Source organism: Copadichromis virginalis, linkage group LG23, assembly GCF_057382275.1.
Source record: "Copadichromis virginalis isolate Kocher_CV1m ecotype Utaka linkage group LG23, C_Virginalis_male_GT1.1, whole genome shotgun sequence".
NCBI lineage: Eukaryota > Metazoa > Chordata > Actinopteri > Cichliformes > Cichlidae > Copadichromis > Copadichromis virginalis.
In genome coordinates, this window is record NC_140639.1 from 27,951,549 (window position 1) to 27,965,122 (window position 13,574).

The 13,574-nt window shown below is 39.6% G+C and overlaps 2 protein-coding genes across 7 annotated transcripts in view; one reads left to right on the plus strand and one right to left on the minus strand.

Moving 5' to 3' along the window:
• Window positions 1-392: 392 nt before the first annotated feature.
• orc4 (origin recognition complex, subunit 4) lies at window positions 393-12,954 on the minus strand. Of its 4 annotated transcripts, none has more exons than XM_085447345.1 (15): window positions 12,723-12,774; window positions 5,986-6,079; window positions 5,236-5,297; window positions 5,065-5,141; window positions 4,020-4,110; window positions 3,853-3,928; window positions 3,674-3,759; window positions 3,546-3,594; window positions 3,310-3,461; window positions 3,052-3,225; window positions 1,847-1,933; window positions 1,647-1,755; window positions 1,458-1,553; window positions 1,312-1,379; window positions 393-1,180 (listed from the first exon to the last, which is right to left on the minus strand). In XM_085447345.1, exons 3-15 carry the CDS (start codon window positions 5,290-5,292, stop codon window positions 998-1,000), a joined length of 1,305 nt encoding a protein of 434 aa, XP_085303471.1. In that variant the 5' UTR covers window positions 5,293-5,297; window positions 5,986-6,079; window positions 12,723-12,774; the 3' UTR covers window positions 393-997. The 4 variants fall into 4 exon arrangements, with proteins under 4 accessions (XP_085303471.1, XP_085303470.1, XP_085303469.1 ...); XM_085447344.1 differs by having other exon boundaries at window positions 5,986-6,110; window positions 12,723-12,759; XM_085447343.1 differs by lacking the exon at window positions 5,986-6,079 and having other exon boundaries at window positions 12,723-12,954.
• Window positions 12,770-13,574, plus strand: part of mbd5 (methyl-CpG binding domain protein 5) — a 57,618-nt gene continuing 56,813 nt past the window's right edge. For 2 of the 3 annotated variants that reach the window (XM_085447339.1, XM_085447341.1), the window contains exon 1: window positions 12,770-12,827. The gene's annotated coding sequence lies outside the window, so the exon portion shown is untranslated. Of the gene's footprint in view, window positions 12,926-13,574 lie in introns of all 3 variants that reach the window. The other variant, XM_085447340.1, reaches the window with a different exon arrangement.

Here is a 13,574-nt window from a genome sequence, read left to right on the forward strand (position 1 = left end):
AATTAGATTGGCTCTTCTTAAGGCTGATACTCACAGGTCCCTTCACTCAGTTACAAGCCTTGCTTAAATGCTCAGTGCTCCATGTTTAAGAAAAGGCAATTAAATTGAGGGTGGGGGGCTGGGTTCCCTGTTGGAAACATGAGGCTTATATTTGGATTATAGGCTTATATTTACAGTACAGCATGGCATTGCACACTGAATAAAATCTTTAAAACTGTAGCCACAAATACATAGCATACCATTTAAACAGTTAAAATTAGTAAAAAAAAACAACTTCATGTTTATAAAGCTGGATTTATGCAACAATGTACCTTTGAAACTTGATTCTAAAAGAGCAGCAATGAGGCTTTTGAAGCCTAGAAACACAAAATATCTGCCAAGAGGACACCTAATTAAATGAGTTCTTTTTATTGCCACTAAGGTGAATCTTCATTCAGCTCACGGCCATGCAGACCAATCAGCTGATCATTGTGCATAAACTGTAAAACCATCGTGGGAGCAGCGATTCTTGTGAACTGTGGAGGGACACATGCCTCACTGATGCTACAGCGTGTTTAAAAAGAAACAACAACAACAAAAAACAGACTTTTGGCACAATTACACATATTTTTGTCCAAGAAATCAAAACTGCAACTTTCATCCAGGTTATTGTCAACTGCACAAAATCACCACTAGATAGCAGTATTCAGCAGCCTGATGCTCACGACCTGAAAATGATGAAAGCTGGACGCTTGATGACACTTGCTAAGTCCAACTACTGATCAAATGACACAAGCACATGAAGCTGAGTTTTTGTATTAAGATTTGGGGGGGGGGGGGGTCTATCTTCAGCATAAACCTCTAACTGCTTAGAGGGTGAAACAATCGCACCAATGCCAAACTATTCATTTCCTTTTATTTTCTGATCGTTTAGAGTGGGCGGCAGCACAAACCTTATGCCCTTCAGTCCAAGTCAAAACAAGCTTCACAGACTCTGAATTCTAAATGTTCTGAAGCTCTACCCAAATGCCGACATGGCCCACTGCTTGACGTCAGTGGGGCACTGTGGGTACTTCTGCAGGGCATCCATGATCTGGCTGTGGTCCAGCGTGAGCCTCATGAGCTGGTACTCCCTCTGGACTTTGGCCGAGGAACCATCGACAGGCCGGATCAGCTCCAGCTGCTGCAGGTGCTCGAACGCCTAAAGGCGAAGAGATTAAGGGTCAGTCAGCAAACAGATTGTATCGGTGTTCAGGAAATGTCCACTTTCTGCCTGGTGTGGGGGTTTGGTAGGAAAGACTGGGGGAAGAGTTTCGAAGCGTTTCTACCAACCTTCATGACAACAGGCTGCTCAAAGTTGTACATGGAGTTGGACTTCCTATGCAGGAACTTCTTAAACTCTGGAAACAATCAGGCACGAGTGAAGAAACAGACGGGACAGCTTCTTCTATTTGTGTAATTTAATCGTGCGATCGTACCATTATGGACCATCTGAAGGTTAAATGGCTCTCCTTCATACACATCATTGAGGTGCTTAATGGCGATGACCAGGCACAGCTCCAAGATGGACAAACCTAAAGAGAAACGGCTCACTTAGACTCTTCGGACCACGGGTAAAAAAAAAAAAAAAAAAAAAAAAAACGTCCCTTGTTAGGATTTGTACTCACCATGGAGCATGTTAGCCGTGGCGTCAGCAAAACACATCCGGCTGGCCTCGAGCAGGTCGGCTGGTTTGATGGTAGGTTTGGCGACAGAGACGCGACTCAGGCACAACATCTGTAAAGATATTTAGTACGAAAAGAAACAATGAAAGAAAAGGAAACACCCAAAACTTCCCCAAACCGAACATGAGAAATGATCTTCTCACCAGCAGCATGTGCAGAGAGCGAAAGTCTTTGCTGGAGTTGAAGTGTCTCTGCAGAACTTCCTCCACAGATTTGTCCTCACACAGAGTCTGAAGAACCAAGAAAACAAAGATCAGTACTTTTTGCTTTGTATGTCTGCACTTCTGTTCTATGTGGAAAAGGTGTGTACATCGTCTGCCGTTCAAAAGGAGGCCAGAGATGACATCGCTGTCTGAACCATGTTAGCTGGGCAGTGATGTTACTACGGTCACTCAAACAACTCAAAATTAGACATTTTCTGAACTTTAGTGAGCTATTTAAGGCTTTTAGGGCACGAAGAAGGTAGAGCACAAAAAACAGCAGTACCATGCAAAAGCCAACAATCGTTTCATTATATTTTGCCACCAAGCCATCAGACTGTCATTTTTTTAAAGTGGTCTTGAGCAACAATTCTTCAGGCTTTCTGAAGGTCTTTCCAAGTTTTCCTTTGGACAATGCCTTCTTTTTCACTAAGAGCCATTAGCTGAAACCATGGCATATCTCAGTATGGTATTCAGAGTTTTCTTAAAACATTTCAGGAGACTGGACCAGTGAATAACAAAAGTGGAAAGAGAAGAAGGGCAAGTCCTTAAAAAAAAACAAAAAACAACTATCTACAGCAGATGAACAGTATATGAAGGCCATATCCACAGGACTTTAGAGATTCATCTGGACCTTTAGCTGATCCATCTACTGTTCACCGAAGTTTAATCACAAACGGTCTCAGTGGCTGTGACGAAGCCATTCCTAATGAAGGGAAACAGTAAGAAAAGGCTGAGGTGTGAAAATTACACAAGAACTGGACTGAAAATCAGTGACATGGGTCTTGATAGTGATGAATCCACATTTGGAGTCTTTTGCTTCAAATCATTGTCAGTATGTACGGGGAGACGTACAACAGTGAGTGTCTACAGCCGTGTGTAAAACACGGTGGAGGCTCCATCATGGTTTGGTGCTGTATTTGCATTTGGCAACAGCTTCAATTTTTAATCACGACAATGATCCCAAACTCACTGCCAATGCAGTAAAGACGTACCTGGATAGAAGGTAAGGATCATGTTGACAGAACAGAACAAAAGGCAGAAACATCCAAAGAAGAGCTTTGAATGTCCTTCAAGAAGCCTTCCTGAAGACGACTTAAAGACGTGACTAAAAAAAAACTAACTTTGTGTCTGCCTGCTAACGTCACCTTTACACCAGCGTTCCACTCCTGAGCGAACTTCTTGTCAGGAAAACTGTCCGGCAGGCTGAGTTGCGTCCAAACCCGTTCCAGGTACTGGGTGAAGTTGAGGCTGCTCAGCAGGTGGATCTGACGGTGGGAAAACCGCGACTTTACCCGCTTCTCCAGCAGCTCCAGAACATCCTGAATGGAAAAAGTATCACGACACTTACTAAAAACACCTACCATTATCTAAGTAGGGTTTCTGAGAGGTGTTCTGAGGCCCACCAGTCTGCAGGTGACGCCGACCACAGCGATGGGAGCCTGGGCGGACTGGGAGACGTCAAACAGGTTGTAGAGCAGAGTCTGGTTCTTGTGGTGGGCGAATAAGTCAAACTCATCCAGGACAAACAACACTGGGCAGCTACTGCTGCGATTGCCTTTTAGGAAAAAACCAACAACAAAAAAACATCAAACCTGCCCCTCTAGTCTGAAATCAGCTTTAAATATTTGAACTTTCTCACCTTTTTTTAATGCCTCCAGGAGGAAAGCCAGATTTTCAGCAAAGCTTCCCTAAGAAAAAAACGAGGTAGAAAGATCTTTGCAGTTTTCAGAGCTGAAAATGTTAATAACGGTCTCTCTAAATACTCACAAACACTTTGTCTCCAACAACGTTTTCCAGGTGGAGCTGTCTGGTTATTTCTTTCAGCGCTGTTCTGTCATCAGTCTGCAGGAGACCTGCGGCAAACACACAAACCCATCCATCCAATTCACATTTCCAGCAAACGTGTGGGTTCTTAAATTGTGAAGAATTTAAATGAGGTTTGGTACCACTGAGGTGAACCTGAAGAAGGTTCTTCTGCACCTTCTCCTCCTTCTGCAGGTCTCTCAGCACGCACTGCAGCAGCTTCAGGCACAAAAAACACAAACCTCACAGGATTCACAACAAGTCCACACTTTAAAAAAAAAAAAAAAATTCATTTTTTCCCACGGCTCACCATTGTTTTGCCTGCTCCTCTGGGACCCACGATTAGCACAGAGTTACTCTCCCCGTGGATCGCCGTCCGCCTCAGCAGCTCCAGGAGGTGTCTGCAAACACAATGGCTTTAACTTCAATACCCACAATGCTTAGTAAAATATACACCCCCATCTCATGCTTGTAATGAGTGGAAATCTCTCACTGGGGAAGCTCGTGTTGTGGCCGAGTTGGCCTGGAAACTGGGACAGAGCTGTCACCCAGGTGCGACTGAACTGGGCCACTGAAACTCACACCGAGCTCCAGGTCTGCTCTTAATTATGGATGACAGTTCTACTACAGGCCTTCTAAACCATCCAACACCTGTAGGAACCGAAGCCAAAACAAAAACAAACACCCTTTACAGGTTATTTGCTTTTCCCAAACACTTAGGACAAATTATTCATGGTTTTATTTTCACAAGGCCAGATTACAACCGATTCCTCCTCTCCAGTATGAACAGTAAGGCTGTAATGGCCTCGAACTTTTAACCTTTTACTGATCACTAGTAAAGGTACCTTTCGTAATTACACCCTACATACTGTCACTATGTTTCACCACAGTGGGCAGTGTTTTGCCAGTCAGTGTGTTTTTACATTTGTAAGCCTCTTTCCAGACCTCCACTTTAAACAAGAATGTGTTTTTAAAGGACAACCATATTTAAGTCACAACACGCACACATGCAGGCACACACACGCACACAGGCACACACACACACACGCAGGCATGCACACACACACACGCAGCTTTGACAGAGCCAGAAACGCCCCGAGGATTAAAACAGGCCGATCCAGTTGAAGCTATGAGGCAGGAACCTGTGCCAGTCATTTCTCCAGTTTCTTTTCTCGCACCGATTGTCTTGTTTCTTATTTTAATATCCAACTTTGTTTGGATTTAACATTCTGATTTTCTCTGTGATTTTCTTGTAAACTCTTTTTCATGATACTATGATATGAGTCTTTTTGGTAAATGTGTTGACGTTATTATAAAATCACCTCTATCCACAGGCCCTGTTGTTATGAACTTACTTGTACTGAGCTTCTACTCCCTCTGGTCTGTCAGGGAGCAGCCTCTCACAAAACCGCTCCCTTAAAATCTGCTGAACCTGCACAGAAACATGTATTATAAATAAACTACATTTTATTAGGTATATTTCAGAGTATCACCCTGAAAAACTCACTGGCTGTTCATACACACACCTGTGTGATGCATTCCCCTATAGGCAGATGAGCATCTCTGGCCTTCCTCTTACTCATGATGACTGCAAAACGTGAACAAGTGGGAAAAAAGGTCAACTTCAACATGCCACTAAATTCATTTTCAGCGGGATAATACTGACACTTTACATTGCAGTTAGGTGTCAATTAAATGCACTAACATGGTGGAAACAACGGTTTTAATTCCAATAAATAACTTTTTTTTCCCTTTTAAGTTTACGCCAAACGTAAGACTAATAATCACCGAAACGAAATAGCCTCACTTCAGGACATGTTTACAGTTGTGCTGTAACCAATGTTAGGGTCGATAACAGGTGAGGATAAAACACTTTTCAATTCGGCATGCAGCTGATGCAACGATACCAGTCTAATCTCATAGCTGCCTTTGACTGCTTATCTTACAATTTGGTCAAAAATGAATGTCTAAATAGATTTTATGTATGCCGAATTAGAAAGCGACTCATAAGTTTGAGAATCCGTCTCGGGCTGCATTCAAGGCTGAGATCATATCGACCGACAAGTCAGGAGAACTCAAAATTGTCATTTTTACAACAGAACTTCGGTGCTACACGCTTGCGACGCAACCCAGGGCTTTACTCGAAGATCTGCTCGCTAAAAGTGCGCTGAAGAAACACGAATGTTTTCCATTTCTAACTTTGATTACTTCTACCGTTGTGTAAGACAGGTGTCAGCTAGTCGAGCTTCTTTTCACACACATCAGAACAAACATACCGGGAGTAACGAAGAGACGCCTCAATCTTCGCGGGAATACTCCTCGGCCAGCGATGACGACTTCCGGCTTTGACTATATCTGCTTTCTGATTGGCTGCGACTCAGAGCAACGCAGAAGAGAAACGCTGTGGTTGTAGAATTATATTATTCACACACACGCACAAAACCACCAAATAAAAAACGATTTAAAAGAAAAAAACATGACATATAGTAATGTGCAAAAGTCAACAATTCTTTCTTTATATTTTGTTACCAAACAGACAGGCTTCGTTGTATTGTTTTTAAAGTGGTTTTGAGCAATAGTTCTTGAGGCTTCCTGAAGGTCTTTGAACGTTTTTCTTTGGACATTGGCTGCCTTTTCACTTATTTTCGGCTTCGTCCTTGTCCCTGACCAATCTTTTGCTTGTTAAACCACTATGAATCATTCAAGCATAAAAAAGACTGAACCACTGTTGTGCAACCACAAAAACACATAATTTGTTCTAATGCCTTTAGTTGGATCGATGAAAAATGTCAAAGATAACACAGTTTGACAGACATTAAACAGTATTTTTGTACTAACAAAGATGATTCCTAAAAGCTATTAGTTGAAACCTTGGCATAGCACAACATGGTGTGCCCTAAGAAAATCTGAGGAAGCTGGACAAGTGGAGGGCTAAAGAGCTGTCAGCCTTCAAAAACAATCTACATCAGATGAACAGTATCTGAAACTCATGTCCTTAAAAACATGAAAGAATCCAGTAAAGAGCTGACACAGAACCATCTACTGTTCACTGAAGCCTCATCAGAAATGGTCTCAAGTACAGATGAAACTATGTAAGCACAAAGCTATTCAAATAGATCAATATTATTTACATAAATCCACAACAATTTTAGTCACGTTGTGGTTTAATAACTGTATCAGCAGTAAAGAGGACATTGCACAGAGGTTATATTTGAATGTGAATATTTGAATAACCCATTCAGGTGTGTACAGATTTTTGAACTTGTTTAAAAATATATAAATTAAAATGACAAAATATTGTTTTATTTTTCATTTCAATTTAAAATACAATATTTTTAATTTGGTATTATAACAAATGACGCATCCTTGTCTTGAGGGCAAGAGTTTAAAAAAATGTGTCTTTTTATGCTTTTCACGAATTTTACATGAATATGATTTTATTTGTTGAATTTTATATACATTTTATTGTTGAATTTGATCCTGCGCATTTCCGTTCTACAGCATTTACTGGCTATGAAATGAAAACAATATGATATTATACTATATATATCATTCACAATTTAAGTTTTCTAGATTACTTTTTATGTTATTTTTGTGAAATTAAAATAGCAGGATGCTCTTAAGAGATTTTCATCAGCATAAATGCTAAAAACAAGTCATTTTGGCCAGTTGTTATAGGTGGTTGCTAGGCAACATGATGGCGTCATAACATTTGACATAGATAAGAACCTTCAGGAGCCTAAGACATACTTGTGTGCCAAGTTTGGTTGTGCTGCTTGTGATCATGTAGGAGGAGTTGGTGGACAAATAAATGAACACACAGACAGATTTTATGTGTTATAGTAAGATATATAAGAAATAGTCTGTCGGCACTGAGAAAGACTACAATTATGTGTTATTATATATATTTATTTGTGAAACTATAACAGCCACTTCTGCTCTGGTTTGATAAAATTAGGAGGGATGGCTCATGTATATGTCTAAAAGGCCGCCTTCATGACAGCATCTTTTACTCACTGAAGCTCTGGAGACACTTAAACGCTTCCTGCGGCTTTTTGGTTGACTGATGAAAAGGAAAAAAAAAGACAGCAAACCGCCAGATATCTCGCAAATCGTCTCCCTCTCTCCGCTCACATTTAGCCTGTCACATTATTCTAAAATACGACCCTCCGCTCGCACATTCAGCCCTCTGTGTTTGCCCTTAAAAATACATGAAGCGCTCCTTCCTTCAGCAGCCCTACACTGAATTCATTTAACGTCTCCTCGGGTTTGACCTTCACACAAAATTCAGGGGTTTGCACCCTGAGCTGCATCTCGTCCTTGCTTCAGACGGCTGAGCTCATGTTTTCTTCAGCTTTTATGACCTTTATTTATCTCAGGAAATTATTTTGCTGAGTGTCTGTTTTTGCTCCACTGCCACTTTGTGTTGTATTTTTTGATTTTCTTTGCACGCAGCCAGTCAAAGTTAACCTTAATGAGTGTCATCTTGTTCATAAATATGAATAGTTTAGTTTCTGCTAAAAGATGTTCTTGTAATTAATCATTATCATTGCAGTTTGTAGCTTATGGTGTTAAACACTTATCAAATTACACTTCATAGACAGTATTTAACAAAATACCTGTAAGGTATTAGCAAAATAACTGGTAATGGGATTGTTTTTAATTAGGTGGTGACTTTTTTTCTAACCCTGTGAGTCCACATATTCTGAGTTTCAATATGTAGCCACTGGCTTCTGATCATTTTAGTACATTATGCTTAATATGTAAAGACCACCTTTTATTTTTCGACAAAGTAAGACATGGTAATGATAACGTTACAAAAGTTAAAACTTCTGTAAGAGGTCTTTATGTTAGCTTACCTTCTGCAACAATGACCCCTTCCCCCTAGCCCCCAAAAAGGAAAACAACAGTTGTACTAAATTAATTTCCTGTCACTTTTTCTAACTTTTAGAATTAATCAAAGTGATTATTTGGCATGAACTCAAACTATTTTGCAGATTAAATCAGGAGAACTTAAAGATCACTGTGTTCATTCCTATTGTTTGTGATGTGAGCCAGTCATGTCCTCCTGAGAACCAGCCTATTCATTTATGTCCTCTGTAATGGACATTTGTTTTTGGTTTATATCTTTTGAGTGATTTGAGAGTCCTGATGTACTAAATAAAGGACATCCTGGGCTTTCCACTGATATCTCAGGTGTTTGGGTGGCCTCTTTTAGCTCCAAAGAGGAAAGGAATCACAAAAATCCTTTTGCCTTGTCTTTATTCTTCTTTGCACAGATTCAAAAAGGTGATGGAATCATTCCTCTTACATTCTGGTCCGTGTTGACATGACAGCATCACAGAGTTGCTGCAGATTTGTTGGCTGCACATCCATGACGTGAATCTGCTGTTCCACCACATCCCAAATGGGCTGAGATCCGGTGACTGTGGAGGCCATCTGAGTACAGTGAACTCAGTGAACTCATTGTCATGTTCAAGAAACCAGTTTGTGATGATCTGAGCTTTGTGACATGGTGTGTTATTATGCTGAAAGCAGCCATCAGAAGATGGTACACTGTGGTCATAAAGGGATGGACATGCTCAGCAACAATGCTCAGGTAGGCTGTAGAGTTTCAGTGATGCTCAGGTGGTACTAAGGACCAAAAGAGTGCCAAGAAAATATTCCCCACACCGTTACACATCCAACACCAGCCTGAACTGTTGATACAAGGCAGGATGGAGCCATGCTTCATGTTGTTTACACCAAATTCTGGCTTGATCCTGAATTGTATTAGTGGAAGAAAGTGGACGGATGTAATCAAAGTATACAGAAGAGCATCTCTGAACAGGCAACATACTGAATGTTGATGCAGATGGTCTACGGCAGCAGAAGATCATAGCAGGTGACACTGCTAAGAACAGGAAACTGAGGTTACAGCTCATCAGAAATGACCACAGCCTACCCATCTTCCGTCAAAGACAAAGTGCAGCCTGTCAATCCTCGCTTAAAGTCAATTAATTAGACTTAAACAACTAACCTAACCCCATACATGTTTTTGGACTTTGAAGAAAGGAGTTTGCATCCAGTCCACTGGATGAATCCAACCTAGGAGCCTCTTGTGAGGTGACAGTGCTGATGACTGCACTGCCATGGCAGCCTTCCTTGGTTATAACAAGTGTCTTGTCTTGGTTGACATATTGATTATTGTTTAAAATTGTCTAGTTTTAGTTGAATTTTTAGTAGTTTCAGTTTTGCTTTGCAAAGTCAGCTGACGTGACATCTTGATACTCAGTAAACATCTCCATGAAAACCTCGTTGGGGTGTTTGTGTTGTGAATGCGTTCAAACTGACAGAAAGAGTGAAAGCTGTATCTGAAATTTATATAACTAATTGTTAAGGTTCGTTTTAGTACTTAATATAATCATGCCACAGTCAAAACAGTGTTATTACTTACGGAAGCGTAGAGCTGCCACCCAGGCAAAAGAAAAATACAAGTGTATCACGTTATAACGTGAAAAGTTTATTGTTCTAACAAGATACTTTTCCTGTTTGTACAATATACTTTTCATGTTTGAACAACATAATATCACGTTATTACAATATACATAATTATCACGTTTGTACAATATAAATATTATATTGTACGAACGTGATCATATATTGTACAAACATGATGGTATATTGTACAAACAGGAAAAGTATCTTGTTAGAACAATAAACTTTTCACGTTATAACGTGATACACTTGTATTTTTCTTTTGCCTAGGTGGCAGCTCTACGCTTCCGTAATTACTAACAAGTTGCCTCTAAGTCATTTTTCTGCAAGTAAATTCAACATTATTTATTTGTAAAAAAAAAAAAAATCAGATGTATTTTGTTACCAAGAAGGTTATGTTTTTAGTAGGATTTGTGTGTGTGCATACCACCATCCTGTCTGTAAACACAATAACTTCAAAAGTTGTGAATGAATTCTGATAAAACTTTGTATGAGTGTAGAGTGGGGTCATGTTAACAATCCATTCAAATTTGGCTTACATCCACCAAGGTCTTCAAGGTCAACTCAATGATGTATTGGTGGAAAATGGACTAAAAGCCTTATAACTTTGAAACTATGATATGTAGTGTCACTGTAGTCAACATATATTACTAGTTTTATTAATTAATATTCAATAATCATCAATTTGATTTGATTTTATGACTTTGCTATGCACATTAAAGTAACAAGTTACAACTGTCAAATACATAATAATCGAATACATGTACAATGTTCCATTTTTGGGAAAACAAAACCTTGTGATTAAAAGCTTTTTCCACTTCATATTTATTTAAATACATTTTTATTAAACATTGAAATGAACAGTGTCTGTGGTCCAAACTGTAATAACAAGAAATGATATAAAACAAATTTATGTACTTTTTTTTTATTGAACAGCAAGCAGAAATACTTGTGTGTGTGATTTCCATGAGGTCTTTAGGTTAAAGGCTTTATCTAATTCCAGTGATCTATAGTGTAAAAAAGTATATTAGTATGGAAAGATACTGAGGCAGTGAGGAAAAAATGAAAGAAGCACAAAACATAGTGACCAAAAACCATGAAAATCATGTGGGAAGACAAAAACAAACTCCAAAGGATTTAAAAAAGGGAAGCAAAATTGTTAATAATAAATAATAATAAGAGAAATTAACAGTCTTTTTGTCAGTCTCCAAATAAAAGCAACAATCTATTCAAAATACAGTTGGAAAATGAAAAAAAAAAACCCCCACAATGCATCTCAAATCCAACAGAATGAAAGTGAAAGCAGGGAGTTGTTTAGTATGGAAGGTTGTTTCCTGCCCTTGTAAGGCTTTGGTTTAAGTTTGAAACTCTTAAATTACTGACCATCTTGAAACTTTGAGTTACTTCTGAGTAACTCCAAATTTCGAGATACCTAACTCAGAATTTCACAAAGTTTTCATAAGTTGTTAGTGAGTATCTCAAAACACAGAGGTATCTTGAAATTTCAAGTTATTTCAAGCTTGAAATTTTGAGATGCATAACTCGAGACGTGAAATTTTGAGATACATAAATCTAAATTTTACGTTGATTTGAGTAAAGTTGTTAGATTAGTTTTCAGTTTGTAATTTTGATTTATTATGTCTTAATGTTAAAATAAAAATCTTGAGATTTTGATTTATTCAGACCAAATTTTTGACATATATAATGTGAATACTTGCATTATGAACCCCAAATTTCACATTAGGTATTTTAAAATGTCACATTACTGACGGATTATTTCAAAATTTCAACTTACTCAGAAGTAACCAAAGGTTTTTAAGATATGTTATCTTGGAATTTTAAGTTATTAGCTGAAATTTTTGAATAACATAAATCAAAATTTTGAGTTATCACCTTGAAATTTCGAGGCTTTTGGATGGCAAAAAATATTCACTCTTTTACTGGCAGAAGAAAGCTTAAAAAAATTGGGAAAATGACACAATAATGAAGTGACTTTTAGTATATTTTTTTTATGTGTCTTTCTGTATTTTTAACCACACAATGAATTTATTGAATTTTACCTTTTTTACAGAAACTTACATTATATAAAAAATGATAATATATTGGCAGCAAATGATCAGTATATTTTTTGTTTTGTATTTATTTTTGGTGGATGAGTATATACATGAGTGTATGAGTGTATATAGGATGACCTCAATGACCTACAGTACATTCGTAATGTACTGTGAAACGTTTCCATAGTCTTTAGGAAGAAAAATTATAAAAAATAAAATAATAAAAAATAAAACCAGTTCTATATCTCCCAGGATTAAAGTCAAATATGTGGAAAAAGGGATCAAATAGTTTTGCAGCCAATTCTGCCTCAGGGGTCCCTGGAGGCCCCTCAGGCCTCAAAATGGGACCCGCCGGTTCAGGCTGTGACTCAGTATGAGGCCCCATCCCAACCCTTACATCCAGGTTACCCCTAACTTTTTCCCCTTTCTTTTTTCCCCTTTTGGCCATGCAGAGTTCGTGTATGTGAGGAAACGTGCATCACCTCTCCCATCTGCTGGCTGGTTGAGCTTGGCGCATGCGCAGTGCAGCTCTCCATCATTTCCAATATCCCAGTGTAGGAGAACCAGCAGAGGCAGAGAACTAATGGGTAGGCTGCTTATTCTTATTTTTCCTAAGCTTGCAGACGCACTGTTGCTCGCCCGTTTCGCTGTTTCGGCTCCGGTACGCATTCGCCGGGATGCCCGGGTAAGAACGGACAGTTTACGGTTTGATTTGACGCAGACAGAAACGTTAGTGCTTGAAAAGCGTCTCTCTCTCTCCCTCTCTCTCCCTTCTTCTTCTTCGCTCTCCCCTCTGCAAACGCAACGGGCTTGCACGGCTGTTAGCTAGCATGCTAAGCTAACCCGTGCTAACTCGGCCTTACCCCTGGCCTTGCCTGCCCCCCTCCCCCTTTGGCTCGAAACCTCAACGACCGGGCCTAGCTGCTTCTTCTCTCTCTCTTTTTTTTACTTCGACAATTTGAAGTCGGAACCCCGGGCCTGCTGGTCCCCGGCATGCACGAACCCAGCTCCGCGGTTCCAATTAAATGCTGAAACGTTATTAGCGTAGCCGAGCTCGTCCTAATTCATTTTCGTTACAACAAGCTAGCTAAGCTAACGGCAGCTAGACAGCTGACGCTTGGCAGGCTAACCCCCCAGCTAGTTCAGCTAGTTCATATACAGTGCATCAAAAAGGCAGTCAGACAGGACTGATCCCGCTTGTTGACACGGTCCCCTCTTAATGCGGAGGCCCCTCACACGATGGAGCCCGAGCTAATGGTTATTAAACCAACATTTGGCTCAGTTGATGAGCAGCCCCAGCTAATGTCCACCAGGCTAATTGGCTATTATCTAAC

Excerpts from the sequence above, each read along its gene's own strand:
- orc4 (XM_085447343.1), bottom strand. The coding sequence starts at position 12,909 with ATGCGTACCGGAGCCGAAACAGCGAAACGGGCGAGCAACAGTGCGTCT. Across the intron at positions 3,929-4,019 it reads GAGGAGCAGGCAAAACAATG|CTGCTGCAGTGCGTGCTGAG; the intron begins GTGAGCCGTGGG and ends TTGTGCCTGAAG. Across the intron at positions 1,554-1,646 it reads CACGGCTAACATGCTCCATG|GTTTGTCCATCTTGGAGCTG; the intron begins GTGAGTACAAAT and ends GTTTCTCTTTAG.